Raw genomic sequence first — 20,941 nt, 5'->3', positions numbered from 1 at the left:
GGTACCAAATCTTTACAAAAACAGGTCGTTAATTACGCTCGACCTCCCTCGAAAAAATTGATTTCGGTGCAAAGATTTGAGATCGAAAGGGAGTTCTCGAGTCATCCGGATTGGTAAGTTACTTCTTGGTGCATTTCCTGCTTTTGATGCACTCCGCGTAAGCAGAGCAGCGTTCGAAAGTGGCTATTTTGCGAGCCACCTTTCTCGAAGGCATTGACCGATGCACTTCTAAGGAGATGGCAACCGGGTGTTAAACCGCTAAGTGCTTCCATCTTTTGGTAACCATCGGGACTGCAAAGACGGATCTAAATGGACAAGAATTCCAAATATATACATATAGTATATACGCGTATACGTGAAATTTGACGAAGCGGGGATACGAGTACCGGAGTCAGAATTGATAACGGATAATGATAATAATATATTTGGAGTAGGCGACGTTTCTCGGTCGCTTCTCGCTATTCTTCCCGAGACACGCTACGATAACAACCGCCTGTTCAGGGCAACGACCTTTTTTATACCGCAGGATTTCGAGCTTGCGTGACTTAGGTCACGAGGACAGACTCGTCTCGGAGGATGCGAGAGGAGTAAACTGGATGCGCTGGTTCTCCAGAGAGGCTAGCCCTCCTTTCTCGTTCCTTCGTCAGCTATGACCTCCCGCGTAGAATCGCTCGTTCTTCCGCTCGTTCCGACGCTCGCGCGCACACACACACACACACACACACACCCGCTAGCATCGTACTTATATCTACTTGCGTATTCACTGCTGCTGAAAAGTTTCCAAATACTTGACCGAAACGCTATCGATCTTTGAACTGCTGCAACTTTGGAAAAAGTGGTCGTACAATAATCTTCACGGGATCGTTTTAAAAGTTGAACTTCGGTTGAATTTTCCTGAGAATCCTCTTACACCAGAAAGCGATTGAAAAAGCGAAGATGGTTTTCTCTGGGACGCTTTTCGTTCAAAATAGAATATCGCGGTAAAAAGAAAAGTGTGCTCCAACTTTTAGAAGGTTGTCGCAAAGGGTAGGCTACGATTTTTAAATTCGCGGTAATCTCGGATGCGTAAAAAATTTTCAAACAATTGGAAGCGATTTTAAATTCTTCCATTTTTTTCAGGAAACCGTCTTCACTTTGAAATCGTTCCCTGGTGTAATAGAATTTTCGGGGGAATTCTACTTGGGAAGACGAAAACAGAGGATTCGACCGTTCGAATGGCTCGATGAAGATTATTATCTGTAAACTTTTGAGCGACGGTGTACGTACATAGTTACCGGAAAACGCTTCTACAAGATAGAGAACACAAACTTTCCTTGCAAACGTTCAATAATAGTTCTGCCCAAGAACGGAACATTGTTTCCGCTGTTTCGCAAGATATACGTAGCAATAATCCCAAGTAAATTGCATCACGTGTTTGGTTTAGTTATATATTACGCCATAACTGCGCAAGGAACTGTTCGTCAACGGACACATTCGAGTCTAAACGACACACGGTTATGGCGGATTTCGAGTCCATTCGAAAACGTAGGGACACTTTTCTCGGCAGTCCGGTGTTAAACCTTCTCGCCTACTTGCATGAATATTTCACTAGCGGAGACCGCAGCGAGTCGTCGCTCCTGTAACTAAATAGACGGGAGCCGTAAAAACCGTCGGACGGTCTATTTGACGTCGTCGAGAACCGTGGCCTCGTACCGCCGGGGGGAAAAGAAACGGGGCCGAACGACTTTGGAAATTGCTTCGCAAACGATTTCGTTCTTGATGAACTTAACCTCGATAAAATCGTAACCCTCCTTGGAACGAGCACACCTCGAATAGGTCTTTGATCGACGATGCCGAGCATCGAAATCTGTACTCTATAATTCCACGGGCCATAGCTGAACAATGGAAGAGTCGAAAACGCAGCGTTCCTGAAATTAGAGTCCGAACTTTAGAAGCGTATTCTACATCCTGTATCGATACAAAAAATCGCGCGAACGCTTTGATTTTTAATTACGGTACTTATTGTTGCGACGTCTCGATGACGCAAATAAAGAGGTGTTCGTATCGATGTAGCCTCTCTGGTTCAGAAGCTGATCGGGACCGCGACGCAAACACCATACCGTGGTTCGGAGTCGCTCGGCCATCGGTTGTCGTAGGATCGATGGTATACAACACGGTGACGGAACTACAAAGTCACAAATCGCGACATCTTACGAAGATGGAAATAACGTTATTGTAAGTATCTTGTGTACGAACGTGTGCTAGATATTACCTACGAGGTTGATCCGTTGTTGCGCGTGCTCGCTCACTTCGGAAACTTGGGAAAGACCTCCCGGTAAGCGACCTGTGAACAAAAAGCGTGCTCCGTTCATCGACAAAGACTCCAACGAAAGTGAACTCTATGAATGTGAATTTTATTTTATTCAACGTGTTCGTTGCGCAGCTGCAGCGGTATAGAAACGAATAAAACGAGAAATACAAAGGTACGTAAGAAACGAGGTGCAGCCGAAACACCTTTATTGAAATTTTACCTCGAACGTAGCTCCAATTCGGTGTAACGCGATAACGTAACGCGAACATACATATTTAGTTAGGTACCAATCAACGGCACAACTGACAACCTGTGATTAGTGTATGTATCGCGACACGTCGATATTCAAACGCCGAAACGACAGATATCCATTTCACGTTCGAACGAACGAATTGGAGTAGCACAGGAACCCGGCGTCTTTATCGGAGAACGTCCATTTCCGGTTTGATTAATCGCAAACTAATACCATCGTTCCTGTTGCCGTACAGTACCCGACTACGATTGTTTGCGTTACGTTATCGCGGTGCAGCGGTTTAGAGTCGCGTTCACGTACCCAACGTTTCCTACGATGCGAAACTTTCAAAGACCGTAACTCGGAAACGAATCGTTCGCGGACCAATGTTTGTACAACTTCTTTTTTATCGATACAACGAATACGATCTTAAATTTTGATCCCTTCTTTTAGGAATATCCCGGGTAGCTTCGAGTAACTTTTCATTTTACCCGTTACGTGTATTACGTTCCGAAATTGTGCGATAAAAACGTAAAATAAATACGTAAATGTATCATGGCTCTATCCGACAAAGGAACGCCAACGAGAGAGCGATTTGTCCTCGCGACCGTGGTAAAAAAGTAAAATCACCTCCAGTGGTCGTTCCAAGAGGTGCGCTACAACGTTTCTCAAGGGTAAAGAATTGCCGGATAAAGCAAAGACGAACGCTAAGGCGTGTCAAATTGCGAGAGTGACCAAAGGTTTTACGGAGAAATGCCAAGTCCCTGGTGGAGGATCGATTTGTATCGTGGAATATTCATAGACGCCACCGCGCTGCGCCACCGTGGAAGTAAATTCGTTCGCGTATAAAAAATTACGCCTCAACGAATCGATTTTCCATGGTCCTTTGCGATCGTCATCGAAACGTACAATTACGAGAGGATTTATTCCCCGCGATAACGCGGCAGATAAATCACATTGAAAGATTACGGGATTCCACGATGGCAATTTCGATGGACAAACTTCGTAAAAGCGCATCCGATGATTCTTAGACCGTAAAATACGAACGAGGAAATAGGTGTTCCATTGCTCGAGCTCCGTATTACGGGGGAGGACGTAAAAACCGCAACCGTGGGCCACGTATAATACTACGAGATTTACGTTCGACCGTTTTTAAGACTCGCTGGAATTTTCTACGAAAGAGAAGTATTCGAGGTTGATGGGTAACTAATACGTTCGTCCGGCGAACAACTCGAAGAAGAAACGACCGATCGATCGACGTCGGTGATCGGCCGATCGTTTCGCTGGACTCTTCTTTCTTCTGGTTTCGAAAAGGCGAATCAAACGAGACCTAAACAGAAATCGCGTGCGTTCCCTTGCTCGAATTCGCGTTGAAAATAAATGGTATTTTGCCGCGTCGCCGAGCTCGGTAGACAGAGGGCATCTATTTTTCTGTAGACGCAGGGAATTACGTATTCGACGTTACAGCAGCCAGGTTCGATGTTATTATCGATAAGGTTATTTCGCACATCGATAGTCTTCGGCGAGTCACGTTCGAAAGTTTAAATGGGATTCGGATTGAGCGAAACACGGATCATCGAGACTCTCGGTGTACGCGCGACGCGAGTCGATCCGGCGGCGGCGGCGGCGGCGGCGGCGGCGGCGGCATCCTCGCATACCTTTCTCGAAGTCAGCTTCGAGGGCACCGGCACGGAAAAGATTTATTTTCACTTTCACCTTACAGATGGGTTTAAGCATCTCACGTACATTCGGCTCCGTGACGTATTTATTGCCGACGGAAGCTGCGATAAGAAAGATTATTATTAGCGGGAGCCGTGAGAGAGATTCTTATAAATATCCGTTACAGAATTCCGAAATGGGGCTGTCGAGCAATTCATTTTTCTCATAAATTTTTATGAATCGGAGCACTCCGTATCCACGAAACTCGGTCTGGTCCGTGGAAGGTGAAGGACGTGCTCGGCGTACGAGTCGGACTCCGAGTAGTTCGGTGACGAGATTTGTCCCCGCGTTGATGCGGCCTAGCTTCTCTCGACTCGGTCGTTTTAGGTCCGTACGGACTTGTTTCAACGGGCCGCCGCTCGGCCGAACTTTCTCGCGACCATTCTTTAGACTCAACGCGTCACCGAATCCTAACGCCGCTACCGACAAGATTTAACTCGCACACGTGAACATTTTGCCCGCCGCGCAGGACGAACTTTCTTCTCGAGGCCCCAACGTGAGCCGCAACGAAAGAACACGGAATTCTTAGGATTCTCCAGTTATTTTCGATCAAAGTTCAACCGTAGTTCCTAGGGTTTCGGGTTCCACTCTTGGAAAACAATAGAAAACGGTGCTCCGGTTTGCGCCATTTCGAGCGTTACGAACTTAACGAGCAAAGCTTCAACCAACGTACAATGCACGACTAATTGTCGGGAGTAAAGGGATCGCAAATTGTCCCGTAAACGTACCCACTGTGGAGGAACGTCGAGCGCTCGGACGAGTCTTAGCGACTACGTGTAATGGAACTGCAATACGTACACGTGCGTAAATATTTAAGCGAAACGACGCAATTCCTGGGAACTCGGTCCGCGACGCACCGACTCGATTCTTAATTGTGCGATTCTTTCGCGTGCCACCAATTACCATTGAATTCTGCGCGCACTCTTTCGACTCGTTCACCTCCCTTTTGCGACCGATACTCGACGAAAAGGTTCGTTATAGGGCAGCGACTCTGACCCAAACGCTCGATCGTACCGTAGCGCCCATATTTTCCGCGTTTACACCGTTGCAAGGAGCTGGGAAGAAGAGCTATGGAAGAAATTGCCGCTCGTACCGAGTCCGACGTTTTAATCGACCTTCGTAAGCTCCGCAATTAACAAAACTAACGCGCACGGTTCGTATTCCCTTTGCGCGCCAACCGTATTCCCTTTAACCCAAAGCTCATTTTCTCGCGCGCAATCTTTACCAACGAGAGTAGCGTTTTCGCTGTTTTTTCGAGTTTTCCGTGCATCCTGTGCGCAACGGCAACCGTTACTGCCTTTAACGCGCGTCGCGTAATTTCTCTAAAATTTCTTTCGCGTTTCCCGATAAGAATCAGAAATCGCGAAACCAGAACGCGGAACAATTTCGCGTTCGTTGCGCAAAGCAGTCGATCATCGTGCGGAAAGATCGGTTTCCATGGTCGGTTTAGGACCGGATCGGAACACCCTCGCGGACGGGTCATCGGCTGTAAATTCGAGAGGCAAACGGTCCGACGTTGCGTTACCGAAAAAACGAAGACATCGTCCCGAAGGATTCGGTAACGGAGCGGCAAACAGATTCCTCCGGTAAGGAACGATAAAATCCTTATCGAGTGTATCGTACGCAGCGGTCCCAACGATCGAAACGGTTTGAGCCTCGTTAACGACGGAGAAGCTTCCGGTAGCCGAGAGTCGATGGCGCAATAACATTTTTTATCGAATTCGAGAAACGGTTTCTATAGGAATCGTTGTAAGGAAAGGCGCGGGACGGTCCGCCGCCGTCGCCGCCGCAACCGTGGTGCGGTACGGCTATTCGAGGAGCCGTGGTTCCCGAGGAAATAGAAACGTCCGACACGGACCGAAGACGAATGTCCCCCGATCTGCGAAATGGCGATAGCGAACAGCTTCGCGAACGAACGCTATTCGACATCACTGATTCCTGGCTAGTCCGACTCGATTCTTTTTCCCCGTTCAGACACCTCCACTACCTGCGACCATTTCAATTCCCAGGTCGCGGTCCTGCTTCTGTGTCAACGCGAGGGAAGCCGACGTTGCTACAGAATCAATTTTCTACCGGAGAATGCGACAACGTTCGCGGTATTTAAAGAAAAAGATACGAAAATCGTCGGAAATTGTCTCCTCCTTGACGGACCGATTTTCCATACATCGACGAGCAACAACGTGCCCTGAAAATATTCCGCTCGAGTATTTTAAACGTCCAACTAACTTTACGCGACACTGTCTCTGCGCGATAACTTTATTTTAAATTACAGAGCGAAACGATGCGTTTCCAAGATGGTTCGAGAGTGCCCCACGAAAATGACACTTTTGTCGTCAGTTCCCTTCTTGGTTTACCAATTAACAGGAGCAGAGACGACCGATAACGCTTACAGGGTGAGAATTTGGGTAACTTAAACGCGTTTCCTGGAAGAATTGGAAAATTTCCAGCGAACGGTGCTTCGATTCTTCGACCGTGCTCAAAGTCTACATCGTAAAGCAATGAAAGTTCTCGTCGCTCTCGAAGATTAAACTTTTTATCCGTTTCCCGTCGAATTTGAACATTTGGCGGATACTTTCGGCGAAGAAATATGTAATTCGAGTACGCGTGTTCGCGATCTCGAGACGAAGGTACAAAATTTAAATACAAAGTTCGATTGAAATCCGTTCAACCGTTTAGACGCGATCTCGTTAACAGGCGTTTCGATGGTTAAACGATGAGAGGGAAATTTTGAAACGTACCTTTCCGTGAACAAAATTTTTCGAAATTTATCTCAATTTCGATACTCTCCTTCCCGATTGATCGCAAACTATAAAGCAAACAAGGCCGTTGTTACGGAGGAAATTAAATTTTACAGTTTTATGCAAAATTACGAACTAATCGAACTAAATTGTCGAATATCCGAACGAAAATTCAATTCCGATGGAAAATTTACTGCGCACCGCGGTGGTGGCCGTAACGGCCCGAACGCGCGAAGCCGAATGTCGTCGTAATCAATGGCCGCGTTTCGTCTTTCATCGGGACAGCAGGAATAACCAAGCGGGTCTTGCTCGTGCTCTCCGGGATTTAAATCTATCCTCCGAAAATCCCCATCTGCGAATCTTCGACCGAGATCGGAGAGAGAACTACGAAGAGAAGACGAAAATTACGAAAATCGAGGTGCGTAATTTGTCTCCGGAAGAACAGGAATTTACGAATATACTCCGTAACGAACTACTACTTCGATCGTCGAATATATCGTATTCGGTCTAGTTTAGGGAGTTTTCTATACCGCGACGTGGCACGTGATTCGAATGTTCGATAAAGTTAACGCCGAATCGGCTGAAATCTTATTCGAGAAATTGTCAAGCGGTTTCCGTGCCGTCGCATCGAGTATCTGTTTTTTGGCGCGAATCAAAATAAGTTGAACAGAGGGCGGGGGATCTGTGCGTAGCCAATCCTGGACATTTGCCTAGAAACGGCGAACGAAATAAACCGTACGAAGCTTCAACGATCGCAAAGATATACGTGTGTTGTTTCCTGTTCGCCGTTAATATTTTCAAGATTTTATTTTTCTTTGCTACGGACGAGGGGAACGTAATCGTATTTTCTACCTTGGGGCGAAAACGAAACAGGATATAACGCGCTCTCGTTTCAAAGTTCTTTTGCTCCAAACGCCAAGTTAATCCCTTATTTCCGATTATAGCAACGTACAATTTACATACGATTTAAACTCCATTCGCGTTTCTGTATAATGTATTTAATCCGCGAATACTTTGCGATTCTCTTTAACCTTCGAGAGAACTTGAAATAGAACGTAACGTAAAGGTAAATAAAGCCCGGTCGTAAACTCGCCGTCGTGAAAATTACAAGGTCTTAGCGCGGACATTACATAAGTGCGGAACGCGAGGAAAAGAACGTCTCGAATAACGTTTCTGGTTCTGTGCGTACGCGTACCGGAAACTTGTGCCACGAGTAACAGTACGATTCGTCTACGCGAGAAGGTGAATCGAAAACAAAAATAATACAATTCTTTTAATTCGGTTAAAAGTAGACGTCGTACCGTCATAGATGCTTACAAACGCAAGTAGAAATAACGAGTAATGGACAGACGCGTTAAACAAGTCGTACGGTATATTTTCGTTTCCGTTTCTGGCGTAAAATGACATTGTTGCCGTTCGCGCTACCAGTTACCGGACACTCTGTATACTCGTACACCGTGTTTTCTTTCGACTCGACCCTCTCGTTCGTACATTCGATGCTTTTGCTCGGTATTACCCGGTTACGCGAAACAGAGACGATTAAGCGCGCACGAGGAATCGAACGCGATCTATCAACGAACGCTCAAATTTTTCTATTTTTACGAACGATTCCATTACGAATGCATCCGCGAGAGTTATCCGATGAAAATCGAAACGCGACCTCGTTCGAACTACTTTTAGTTTCTCGAAACTGATTCCAACAACGTATAATTTAAAACAGTTTGCGCAAAGTCGCGTCCGGAGTCGTTTTCGTTGAGAAAAACTGGACGATCTATTGCTAGAACGATGCTAGATTACCAATGCTGGAACAAAAACGTTAACTTACCAGGATTCACGAAAACGAGAACGCCCGACTCGGTTTTTTAATCGGGTAATGCTATATTTTCCGATACCGTTCCTTCCGCCTGAAAATCAACCGACTCTCCGTCGTTAAATTCACTTCGTCCTATTTCCCAACCACGTTTTCGCTCCAAATTACTTCAAAGGCTTTCCTGTGTTCAATTCCAACGGTATATTAACGAGACTAACGCGCTTATCGGCTTTCGTCACGGATCCTGCGCCAGAACTCTCTGACGCATCTCAGATATATAGTAGTCGTGCGCGCTTTTGATTCGAAAACGTTTAAAAGGTTCGAGCTCGACTCGGTGGTCGGGCTCTCGTCTTTGTCATCGCGATTAAGCAAGTTCTCGGTGAACCGTTGCGCGCAACGTTCCTCGGATCTCGGACTTCGTGCCTGTCGTTCGTCTTCTTCGTACAACTTGCGCATCGGAGTCATCTACGATCGACATCCCGATTAACGAACTGGAAACAGAATTTTAACAACGTAGGCACGTAACAGCTCCGCATCTGGTGATTCGGATCTCGAGCTCTGAAAGTATAACCCTCTCGTAGTTGGCACTATTCCCTTACCGGATAAAATTCCTCTCGGTCCGACCTCTGGCAACCCCGTTATCGTTCGTCCATCGGATCTTGTCAAAAACCTCTATCCTTCGTCTCGATTCGGTCGAGAATTTTCAGTAACATTTTGCAAAGTTTCGCCGTGTGCACACACTCGGCTTCGCATCCTGCATCCGCCTCGTCCTCTTCTATCCACTCTCGAGAAGCTCCTGTTCCAATCCTTCGCGATCTTCCTCTTCGATCGTTGCAACGCTGTATACGGTCCACATCGTGGCTCTCGACTTGCCTCCTACCTCTCGAAATTCCTGTCTCCACTTTTTTTTATAGACTTCCCTCGACGAAGTCTGGTTAAGCTATCTACGAAACGAAAGTGGATATCTCGCTCTCGTTGCATCATTTGTAAGAACATTTCGCGTCGTCCTGCGAGTGCTCGTCTGTCTCGCTCTTTCCCTATCGTCTTCTTCTGTTTCCAGTTCCTTTTAACATTTGTCAATTTCAACATTTCAGCGCTTGTTACATTTTATTCCCTTTCTTCTCCCCGTTTGTCGGATCGCGTTACAATAACGACCGAGTACATTTGCATTGGTACGTTTTACGCTGAACGACCATAAAAATTTGTCAGCAAACCGTGCGGTAAATTTCGTGCGAAACGCGCGTATAATGTACTCTCCGTGATGTCTATTTTGTAAATTAATTCCGACTGTAACGTTCGTTTGCTATATACTCGTGACACGCGACTATTCTACAAAATGCAGAGCTAAGTCGGTAATAAAAACAAATTACCGTGCGATTACTTTCTCCGCTGGAATTAATTATTTCTGAAAAATATTGCGGCCCGTGGCACAACGGAACGAACAAACGTATTTACGAAAGGTTCAATTAGAGCACGGAAAACGTTAACGCGAGCGAATTTGAAACCTCTCGCTTTCTCGCATTCGTTTCGAAACGATTCTTTTTACGTCCCGTTGATAAAAAGTTTTTCTTCTCAAAGGTTCTTGTTCACTCGACCGATTTGCCAGCGAATCGCGTGCAACGGATGCAAATCCCGTAACGAATTGTTTATAAATTATCGCGATCGCGGATATGCCATTTTTTATCAACGCTGCCTAAAAATAAAATTTCAGATTCGCGAAAGCATTGCGTTTTTACGACAGCCTTTTCCGCCTTTTTTTCCTTCTACCGACAAATTCCGTCTGCACGCATTATGAACTCGATTCACGAGTGCCAAAATGTGTCACGAAAAAGCGTCGTATAATTCGCGAATATAGCATGCATTTATGCGCATGCATTTCACTCTGACGTATAGAAACGCGCAGGGGTAATTCGTTCTCGCGTTAAAATTACGATTTACCGGATATCGAGATAATATCGCGAAAAAATTTCTGCTTCGGAAACTGCCGAAAGGAATAAAATAAATCGCGTTTATACGATCGACGAGGAAGAAAAATATATGTCGAATAATTGTCCCGATACGAAAGATTCCAGTTACGCATTGATATTTCCTCCGTTGCATCATTCTGCGTGTTTATACCGTTGTTGCGAGCTTCCCCGCGTTACTTCTCGTTAATATTTGTCTCTTTGTTCCGGCCTTTATCGCGACAAACCAACTAGAGAACGTTATCGGGGTAATTATTTTTTTTACGACCGTCTACGCGTATCGGTCTCGTTTGTTCAAATCGACGTACACTTAAAGTATTTCCTGTTTCGGCTCGTATTAAAAACGATTTCGATTACGGCCAATCGTCGGTGGCGTTCGACGAGCTTCAAAGCATACAAATTGATTTCTAGCGGTGATTTCTGACCGCTGTTTTAATTGCATCGGCTGTACGGACGTGAAATATCTCTGCCAATTTTGTCGAAAACTTTTCACACGACCGTGTGTGTACTATTTTTCGTCCAATTCTACGTTCGTTGCGTCGAATTTTCTTCAATGGAACACGATTTCGACTCGTTGGGGAATAGCAAAATTGGTGAACAAAATTGTGAACAAACCGGACGTTGTTCGAAAACGAGTGACCGATTAAACGGTAATGCGAGTATATATTCCTGACCGAACGGAAGAAGAGAAACCATCTCGATCGTCGAGCAAATGAATTGCGATTAATTATTAATCGTATTTGTCACGGGCAGATGAAGTATTTCCGTTGCTACCGAAGATATCGATCGGAAGTCTCTCTGGTTACCGGCCGGTAACCACGGACGATTGAAATAAAATCAACGGGCCGAAAAATTCCCACTTTTTGTAAATCGATGTAGCGGTTAGAGGAGGGGGGGGGGGCGGCTCTCACGGTGGCCTTTTGCAATTTATTTTGTTTCGACTTACAAGAGTCGCGACCTATTGGCGAAACTTTCAGAAACCGGTTCGCGTCCCGTTTGTTCGAAAAGTGATAACGAATCGATCGGAATCGTTGCGTAAACGAGCGACGATGATCTGTACAAAGTAGAAACGTTTTTAATCTCGTGTACGAGTAATTCCGTGCTATTGCCGAGTACCGTATTTAAAAGCAACCGGTCGATCGATAACGCCCCGATAAAGAAAAACACGTGGATTACGTAAGAACTTCCTCGTTGGAAATGATACGCGACTCGAGACGCATTTTACGTCGCTGCGTTGCAGAGAATTTTCTGGACGTTGACCGATATCGATGAGACAAAGTTGTAACACGTGGTCTTGCTCGACGTCGCGCGATGAATTTTTAACGAGATCGCGAAGAACAATCGGGAACGTATTCGTTGAATCGGTTCTCGCGATTGTTTGGGAGTAAAATTTCGATAAATTCTCTGCTCTTTCGTGCATCTTTCTCGTAAGTAATCGAGAGAAGGGGAGCGGCGGAAAGGTGTCCCGAATACATTCTTCGTAGATATCTGAAAAGTTGAACGGAGGGAGGCGGCGCGATATGCCGTGCATACAGGCGAGGTAAATAAAGAAAGTCTTTCGAGGCGATAACCCTCGCGTCGAGGAAATGTTTCGGGGTATCGTCGTAGCTGCTATTACCGGTGAAACGGGTAAACTTGGAATCCCTCGGTGCCGATTGTTACAAGCTTATAAACTGTCCGGCCGAGGATCGAACCTTCTAACGGGCAAACCTTCTTCCAGGGTTTCTTTGGGATTGGTGGGCGACGTACATAGAAACGAGGAAAGCGGTGCAAGCTGGCTCCTGTGAAGGTAACCGTGTTCTCGCGACGGCCCATTTGTTGTCCGACTGCCGTGGAAAGCTTTGCCCGTTCTACGAAACCACGCTCCGCTATCTCGCGCACCCCTATCCTTCGTCCACTCGATTCAACCGTAAACCCGTTTCTCCTCGACTTGGACCTGTAAATAACACCACCGATGACGACAATAACGACCCGATACTTTTTACCGCTCCGCGATAACAACGACGATACGTCTTTGTTGCACCGAGGTTGCATAGAATACGAATCGAAGGATCGAACCGATGGCGTAACGCTCGCGCGCACAACGAACGCCTTCTTGAATATTCCCCGTTGGGAGAGCAAATTTTCACGCCGGTGTCCACGTAGACACCGAATACGTACCACGGAACCCGAGAACGAGTCTTGAATTCCGTGCGGGACGGAACACGCGGTAAAAAAGAAAAGAGACTCTCTGTTCGCGAGTTATCGGACAAGTGGAACGAACCCCGTGATTGCGCTGCTCCATTTGGGTAACGTGATATTTATCGAGTCATTTTTGAAACAGCAACCGGTATTCTCGTTCGCGGACCAAGTAGTGCACGAGCACGCGCGCCTCGAGTCCGAACGGAATTATTTCCGATTACGCTTCCGGTTCAGAAATTGTCCGAAGTTAACTTAATCTTACTCGACCTTTCCAAGAATCGGTTCGCAAACGTACAACGTTGAAACGATTCCTGCGATTAAACCCACTTTTCGAGCGATTCCATTCTTTTGGCCGTTACGAACGATACTGCTATATCGGAGTAAATGGAAACGGTTCCGTTCGATGAATACTCGAAAATTTCGTTCGATATTGTTTCATCCAGGTTGGATCGGCAGCGGCTACTATATATTCGAACTCTCGCGCTTCGTTTACCTTCTTGATCGAAGCGAATGCACGACCGAGCGATTCGAACCGATTTCGCTGGAGAGCAGAAAGAAAGTAGATTGTCTATTAAGTCATGCAAAAGACACCGTTTACTGGAATCCAAAGTGTACTTTCGTCGTTTGTACAGCGGAATAGGAAAAGCCATAAAAGCAAACACACTCGCGACGTGACGAAAGTGACCTGGGAATACGGGAAGATGCAATTTTCGAGAATCTCCGAGCGACTTCCTTCGACCGTGCTTCCAAAGGTATCTATAGTTGCTCGCAAGACCTTATTACAAAACGGGCTTGTATCTTCAATTCCCCTGTTCGCGTTCGTAATTAATTCCGTCGAAACGTTCGCAATGAAATGTAACGTTTCAATTTGAACGAGCGTTCTACAGTATTTCCCTCCGAAATTGTAGAAAATGGTTTCCATACCACTGCAGAAATGTTTCCAAATTTGTCTACGGAATGTTCTCAAGGTGCTTTCGATTTACCTGCCGATGCGAGCGACGATAAGATTTCTCGTTGGGCCGATTTTTCCTATTACGGAGTCGCGAGATGTTTTCTTTGTAAATTTCGTTTCCGATCGTCTGCACGATTCGCGCGAGGCGCGAGGCGCGTGGCTGGCGAGGTTAAAATATTTCGTTAACAATGGTAGATCGTTTTGGTCGGGTAGGGTATTCCCTGTCAGGTTGTCGGAAAGTGATTCCCAGCGCCTCTCGCGGGTATACGGCTCTCGTCCCCGGTATGCAAGATCGCACAAATTTCACCAACGTTCCTTCCTCGTCTCCGTTCCGAGCTCGCGACAACCCGAGGGAAAACACGAGCAGCATTGTACCGAAGGTACACTTAATTTTGCTTTCTTCGCTCAATACCGTATTATTCTGTTTCTTCCATTTTAACGCGTACAATCTTCCTAGGAGGAAAACGTATTATTATCGTTGCATCGGTATTGAACGCACGGTAAAAAGTTAAATGCATTTTGTGCATTCTGCGCTCCCGGTGGCAACATTATTCAAGAGTCTGGTCTTTGAACATCTTTCGCGAAACTGTGTCGCGTCGCGTCGCGTCGCGTCTTTTCTATTTGACAACGGCCGAGAGAAGAAACGCGACTCGCGAACGAGCTCCATTCGCGAGGATGATTTACGGACGGTGTTCGACCATGGAAATGCTAAAGTACCGAGAAGCGCGACAATCCGATCGATTCGAGGGGACAAGTCGCGCCACGGGTGCCCGCCACTTCGAAAAGAATTCGCCCGGTAAAAACACCGCGACGATCAATCAAGCGCCATTCACCGACTATAATAAAATAACACGCGACGGACAGGGTCTTTTTTTATCGGCAACCGGGCCGCGTTACATCCGTCGACGATTTGGTTAACTGAATGACTATTCAATGACTTTTAACGAACAATGGACTCGAGAGGAAAACGCAAATTTCCCCGAAGCGCACTCCCCTCGCTACTTCGTTTCTCGATACGCGTTTTGTCGCGCCGAGACGAATCAATGGCGTTCGTAATCAGAGGAGGGCGCTCTCGAGCCAATTTTATTTACCTTTTACCAGTTGTACACGTTTATCGTCCTAACGAATTTCGACGTTTAAAGACTTTTTACGCGCTACGAGAATTTTTTCTCGTTCGTTCGCTAAACGTCGCCAAGGTTGTTCGTTCCTCTCGAACCGCTTTCTTTTACACAACCGACGTAATTTTCGTGCGAGAATCGTCCAGTTTTCCGTTAGCGTCGCAAATTTCTGGAATACCGAGAAACTTGAGAGACAATTTACGAGCAAGAGTAATGAGTTATGTGCTTGCCCACCTCGCTCGTACCGACAAAATTTGCAAAAAGATCAATTTGTCACGAGTGTCCACGCTTTTGTCGAACTCGTATATCATTCCTCCAAGTTCAAAATTTATCTTCGCGCGATAGCGAATTGCACCTAATCGTAAAAACCGCGCGAACGTGTTTTCCTTTCGAACAATCGTACAACGACCATGTGCAAGCAATATACGAGGATGCTCGTTATCGATCGAGAAACATCGTTGCTATTATTATTCGAGAGAGATTAACGACGGTCCATTACGCCACGCGTCGTCTCCTCTTCGGAGGATATTAATCCTCCGAATGTAATATTACGATTAAAAATGGCGCGACATTTCTTGCACCGTTACGTTCTCTGCAACGCGCAAGCAGGTAGATGTTGCGAATCGTTCGTTTTTCCACTAAAATCTTTTTAATACGATCTCCGATTATTATCGCTCGGACAACCGTCGTTTCGAGTACCGTAAAATTCGAAGCTCGGATGAACGTTTCGCGCGGACTAACCCTGTACATCGCACCTTTTAATTTCGCGCAACACCTTAATGGATAAGCAAAAGTTTGCGCCGATGAAAGCATGCGCGTATCCAGTATTCGCGAAAAATATTCAAAGAGAAACAAAAAAAAGAAACGACCGCGAACGAAAAGCAACCCTCCCAAACGCGAGCGGCTTAAAGGTGCTTCCACCTTTAAAGCCTAAAAGAATAGAGCCCTTTTCAAATTTCTTTTAGAGAACTAAAAACTCGATCGGTATCGCAATTTTACGCGCATATTCTTCGTACTTTCGAGATTGTGCGAAAAGAATATTACAGAAAAGTATACATCGTTATCGAAGTTATCCCCTTTTTGATGCGACCCCTCATTGAAAAAAGCATTATCTAGCGTGCAAATTTTTTCGGTACGAAAGACTAAATAGGAGATTACTCGTTAAGAGCTCCAATCTCGGATTTGCGAACATTTTCAAAAACTACCGTCAATTCGAAGTGAAAATATAGATATCTTGTGTAAAAGTTTAACTCGTTTGCGACAAGCAAACAGTTCATTTCCAAATTACGAAAAGTTCGATAATTAACAATCGATAGTCGAAAGATCGAATAAAACGATTCGATTCTTTCGAATTCCGATATATAATATTTTTATTTCGATTCTTATTTCGATAAAATGCGTGAAATGAGTTTCGGAAATAAAATGCATTCGATACGTGGTTTTATTTTAAAAGCCGAATAACCGAACTCGACCGGACTAAGTGATCCAAAAATATATTGCGCGGTAAAAAGTAATTCGTGATTTAAATGATGTATAAAACGTTGCGTTGCGTTCTAATTTACGTACGCGCGTACAATTTATGCGTTCGCGTCGAACCTTTTCCGCTGTTACACGACCAACGATTTTCGCGCTTTGAACGTACAAATGGTAGAGATTTCGGTGCGTATTCTCCGGATTTTATGTTCGTAGTAAATGCGAAAATATAAAAAAAAGAAAAGGAGAAGAATTTTTTGATAATTTCCAAAGGTGAAAGCCCCTTTAAAGCACGCGTTCAACGGCAGGGTAATATGTGGGATTTCTCGACGGAGATGCGGTTAGAAAAGGAACGAGAAGAATGAAAATAATGTTGCGAGCTAGAGTAGAATAGGTGGTGGCATGCCCGGTGGTGCTTCTTTATTTTTTCCTCGAAACAAGGGCCGGAAGTATACGCGTATACCCCGGAAGTATTTATATTCTTGGCAGCCCAAGAGAAGCATAGAAATAGCAAAAAAGAGAACTGGTTTCGTTTATCTGCAAGTTTCACGCCGCTCAGCTTCATATGGAAATTAGTCCTCGCTGGAGTTCCCGGTCATTAAAAATAAAGAACGAAGCGTTTCGTTGGTAAGAAGCCGCGAGGCGAGCGAACCACACCGCGCTTTCGGTGAGTTATTGATGACTCGTTGTGGCTCGAATCGAGCTAACCCAGCCCAAACTTAAAAAACTGTAACGCGCCGGAGCACTCGGCTAATGAGAATTTAATTAACATCGTGCACGTATCCGGCTCGCGATATGTTTTCAACCCTCGACGTCGTTTCGCGCGTAAGTCCCGGCGTTCCCAACTTTGCAATAACTTTCGCAATATCGCGAAGCTTATATTTACGAAGAACGACGTTTTTATGCAAATCTCGCGGTCGTGTAATTTTCCAGTCCGTTGTAAAAAGCCCTGTAAAATTCTCAATTAATGCGCGCACCCCCTGTGACTCTCAGCGAATAGTGAAAATTATGTGTAATTTCGCAACGATGAAATCAGACGGCGAGGCGCGGCTCGGCGCGGTTCGTTTAAAATAGACTGTTGAAAATTCCATCTTCGTGGGTAAATAAGTCCCGAAATATTTATGAAAAAGCTACGTGTATTAACACATCTGTGTACCGGCTAGTTTTTCTTGCGGGCAATACCGCACGAATCGAAATGCTCGACCGTCCCTAGTTTTATAGATTCAACGGTTCCAGATGGTTCGACCCTTCACCGATTTTACAACTTTGTTGCCTCCTCTGGCTGCATATTGACCTAGGTTAGAAGAAATCGCAACTCGAGGAAGAAGCGAATCAACGTAAAAACCGGTTCGAATATCTCGATGTCGCGAATCGAGTCTTTGGTACCGACGCTGCTACGCGCTCGTGTCTCGTCCTTCCGTCTTTTATTCAAATCCAATATTGTAATTTATTAAATTTACGAAATTAACTCTTCGCATCGAAAACATCGAATACAAACTAAAACGTAAAGAGCGAGCTACCTAAACCGACCGCTTGGAATTACTAGCTTGTATAAAACGATGTTTCGAATAAATTTGCATCCTATCAACGGGGACGTACCGTACTGTAATTCATTTTTCGTCACTTTGCTCATTTTATCGAGACAAGAATGTCAAGTTCGGTATTTTAAATGGTATGCCCGGTATTTTTCGTCGAATTTCGATAAAGCATTAAAATGGGGTTCGAAGTTAACGATCACCGAGATATTTATAAAACCGAAGGTGGTCTTCTTGCATCGCGGCAAAGAAGCCAAATAAGACATTTCTGGCATCTATCGGGACGTATCCGTTGCGTCGCAAGGCCAGATACACTTTGACAAAATATCCATACCTCAACGTCGATTACGAATCAGCATCGCAAACACAATGCACGTAGTCTGAACTTTGTCGCAGACAACGATAGAATAAACTGTCACCCTGCACCACGAAACCTTCGGCAGTTGCGTTTGTACCTCCGATATTTGTGTTCCATCCTTGTAAGGACCTTGCCACTCGTTGTACCATAGTTCGTCATAGTTTCGATAAACGGCCGTACACGGTGTACGGTATTCGTTCGCGTTAACTCGCGGCAAAGGTGCTCGTGTCGGACGAATTAACAACTCGCTTTCAGAAACGATGCTCGACAGAATCGGGATGAGAAACGTTCCTCCCGCTGTTTCGAAAGAAAGATCGATTACGTCGTGATCCCCGTACGGTATCGTCGAACGTACAAGAGTACAGTACCGTTCTTTAGGTTTTCCCGAGTGAATATTCACAGGAAAGTATTAAGTATTCTATCCTCGTTGCTATCAATTTGTCGATAAAAGCCCAACAGGTTCGCGCAAAACCGAATTTCGCGTATTTGTTACTACAGTTAAACACATTGTACGCTCGAAATACAAGTTGCGCACTTGTTTTATTAACGGTGTGTCGTTGAAACTGCTCATCAAGTATAATTTCCGGTAACCTTCCTCGGCGCGTAGCTATTCGTTACGCGAAAAGGCTACGAAATTATTGAAAGAAAAATAACGCTCGACCTTCCGCGATCGTATTATCAATTTTCAAAGCGAGCTCATAAATTTTGCCAACCGTGAATGTACGTAAATTCCATCCAATACATACCGAGTAACGCGCGTCTCGTGCATAAATACACAATACTCTGTTCGAACGTGAAACTGCATCTTCCGATTCGGTCGTTTCCGAGAGAAGTCGTTATGCAAATTTCCCGCGAGTATCAACGATGACCGTGAATCGCGACTAACCACGTTTTAACTTCGGATAGAAATGGGACAGTATCGAATTATGTACGGCGATAGACTCGATAAATTCCATTAAAGGGACACGTACCTTTACGAATTCGAAGAGTGGATAACTTTTCCTTTGTTTGTTTGATCATATTACCCAATGAAATTTGATTAAACGAGAACGAAAAACGAGTATCGAAAGCGACGGTAAATCTACGATTCGTTCAACTTTTTCTTACCCTCTCTGTTCTCCTCGCTTTGTTTCTCGAGTACAATGGGATAGATTAATAAAGCATTTTTTCACTCGAAGTATGACTACTTTGATTCTGATAAGTTACGGACGGCAGAAAGCGGACGAGAAGTTTTCATGTTAACCCGGCGAGACGGTAACAAAGCGATATTACGGCCGGCTCTATAATCACGGGACATTATTCTTATTATCTCTCCTTACGACAGCGCGGGTAAATTAAGTCGTAAAACTTTATAGCAAAGTACAAATATCCAGTAAAATATAGTCGTTCTGCCCGTTCTTATTGTATTTATTAGTTAGTTGCGTTTTGATCTTTGATTACTCGCCCCCGTTAAAAGAGATCAAGTGTATTTAAAAATCAGTGACTTCGACAGTCCGTTTCATCGGAATATACGTGTGTTGTAAGTATTCGATGTACCGTTTCTTTCGACGCACAAGAGAGTTGTTCAACGAATAAGAATCCAATTCTTCAATAATTTAAGAAACACTTCCAACAACACTAATGTTGCGGTTACTACGGTGTTTAAAAAAATGTATCTTAAAATCTGCCCCTTGTAGAAAATTTCGATCAAATTGGTGAAAAGTAAGGTTTTGCTCTTAAAAGAATAAATTACGAACAATATCTGGAGCGGTGCCGATAAATGTTTTATAAAAATCGGCTTACTTACTATCTCGGTGCACACAGTGTACCAATTTTAAATCGATTTTATGTTAAAATATATCGAATTCTTAAAAAATAGAGCACAGGAAGATCGAAGGACACCAAGAAGGTTATTGGATATCGCAAGGAAACGTTAATTTGTTTTGTAATATAATCACGATCATTTTACCCGGAAAAAAAATGTAAAGTTTATAATATATTATTTAACGAATTAGCATCGACGGGTAAATCGTGTATCGCGATAAATATAGTACTACACCGAAATATCAAATTTCTCGGAATGCATTTTTCCTCTTTGCCTAAAAGTTTTTCTTCGTGAAACTCTAATTCGATATTCTTCTATCTCCGTGCATTTATTTATTGTATTTTTTTCCAAAATTTAACACGCATCCTCTTCGATGTATACATTACGTATATCTGTTTCTGTGTTAAAACGCAGCATACGTATTAGACGATTCTAGAACACGTTGCCCATCGAGAAACACTATAAATACAAATTGTATGCAAACTGCGGAGGGAACACGGCCGAGTCGGATGACAGGGCGAAGTAAAACTTTGCAGTTTAAGGGACGAGTCCCGTATTGAAATTCCTAAAATATTGCATCCGCCTTATCGAACCGAACTCGCTTCGATATATTTGCGGATGCACACCAGCTCGCTTAGACAGATGCACAAACATTTCCGTACCTCTCCACCGATTTTATCCGAACGTACAATGCACTAGAGTCGAACGTTTTAAATAATGCGTATTCGTGATACGATTCGGAAAAGGTATTTGTTAAAGATACGAAA

General features: G+C 44.6%; 3 protein-coding genes and 1 long non-coding RNA gene across 8 annotated transcripts in view; 1 reads left to right on the top strand and 3 right to left on the bottom strand.

The window, feature by feature from the left end:
* The window catches only part of LOC143152840 (lysosomal acid glucosylceramidase-like), an 86,074-nt gene that overhangs the window by 36,905 nt on the left and 28,228 nt on the right, over nt 1-20,941 (top strand). The gene's annotated exons all lie outside the window — the stretch shown is intronic.
* On the bottom strand, nt 409-18,913 carry LOC143152551 (uncharacterized). Of its 4 annotated transcripts, XM_076322839.1 has the most exons (6): nt 18,739-18,907; nt 18,468-18,667; nt 4,181-4,303; nt 2,252-2,323; nt 1,999-2,164; nt 409-1,907 (listed from the first exon to the last, which is right to left on the bottom strand). In XM_076322839.1, exons 2-6 carry the CDS (start codon nt 18,517-18,519, stop codon nt 1,568-1,570), a joined length of 753 nt encoding a protein of 250 aa, XP_076178954.1. In that variant the 5' UTR covers nt 18,520-18,667; nt 18,739-18,907; the 3' UTR covers nt 409-1,567. The 4 variants fall into 4 exon arrangements, with proteins under 4 accessions (XP_076178954.1, XP_076178952.1, XP_076178955.1 ...); XM_076322837.1 differs by having other exon boundaries at nt 18,468-18,907; XM_076322841.1 differs by having other exon boundaries at nt 1,624-1,907; nt 1,994-2,164; nt 18,468-18,913.
* Nucleotides 7,197-12,363, bottom strand: LOC143152552 (uncharacterized). Of its 2 annotated transcripts, XR_012993592.1 has the most exons (3): nt 9,389-12,363; nt 8,805-9,280; nt 7,197-7,363 (listed from the first exon to the last, which is right to left on the bottom strand). It is a non-coding gene; the product is annotated as an uncharacterized LOC143152552 (long non-coding RNA). The 2 variants fall into 2 exon arrangements; XR_012993593.1 differs by lacking the exon at nt 9,389-12,363 and having other exon boundaries at nt 8,805-9,382.
* LOC143152553 (uncharacterized) lies at nt 12,699-14,171 on the bottom strand. Its single transcript, XM_076322842.1, has 2 exons — nt 13,918-14,171; nt 12,699-13,860 (listed from the first exon to the last, which is right to left on the bottom strand). The coding sequence occupies exon 2, from the start codon at nt 13,854-13,856 to the stop codon at nt 13,506-13,508; it is 351 nt and encodes a 116-aa protein (XP_076178957.1). The 5' UTR covers nt 13,857-13,860; nt 13,918-14,171; the 3' UTR covers nt 12,699-13,505.

The sequence above is a fragment of the Ptiloglossa arizonensis genome, chromosome 11 (genome assembly GCF_051014685.1).
Source record: "Ptiloglossa arizonensis isolate GNS036 chromosome 11, iyPtiAriz1_principal, whole genome shotgun sequence".
NCBI lineage: Eukaryota > Metazoa > Arthropoda > Insecta > Hymenoptera > Colletidae > Ptiloglossa > Ptiloglossa arizonensis.
Note: the sequence above shows the minus strand (reverse complement) of the source record. Positions and strands in the feature narration are given on the sequence as shown.

Coding starts and splice junctions, on each gene's coding strand:
- LOC143152553 (XM_076322842.1), bottom strand. CDS start 13,856: ATGGAAACCATTTTCTACAATTTCGGAGGGAAATACTGTAGAACGCTC.
- LOC143152551 (XM_076322837.1), bottom strand. CDS start 18,519: ATGGTACAACGAGTGGCAAGGTCCTTACAAGGATGGAACACAAATATC. Junction 2,165..2,251: donor ACAACGGATCAACCTCGTAG/GTAATATCTAGC, acceptor GTGACTTTGTAG/TTCCGTCACCGTGTTGTATA. Junction 1,908..1,998: donor TCGAGACGTCGCAACAATAA/GTACCGTAATTA, acceptor CTCTAATTTCAG/GAACGCTGCGTTTTCGACTC.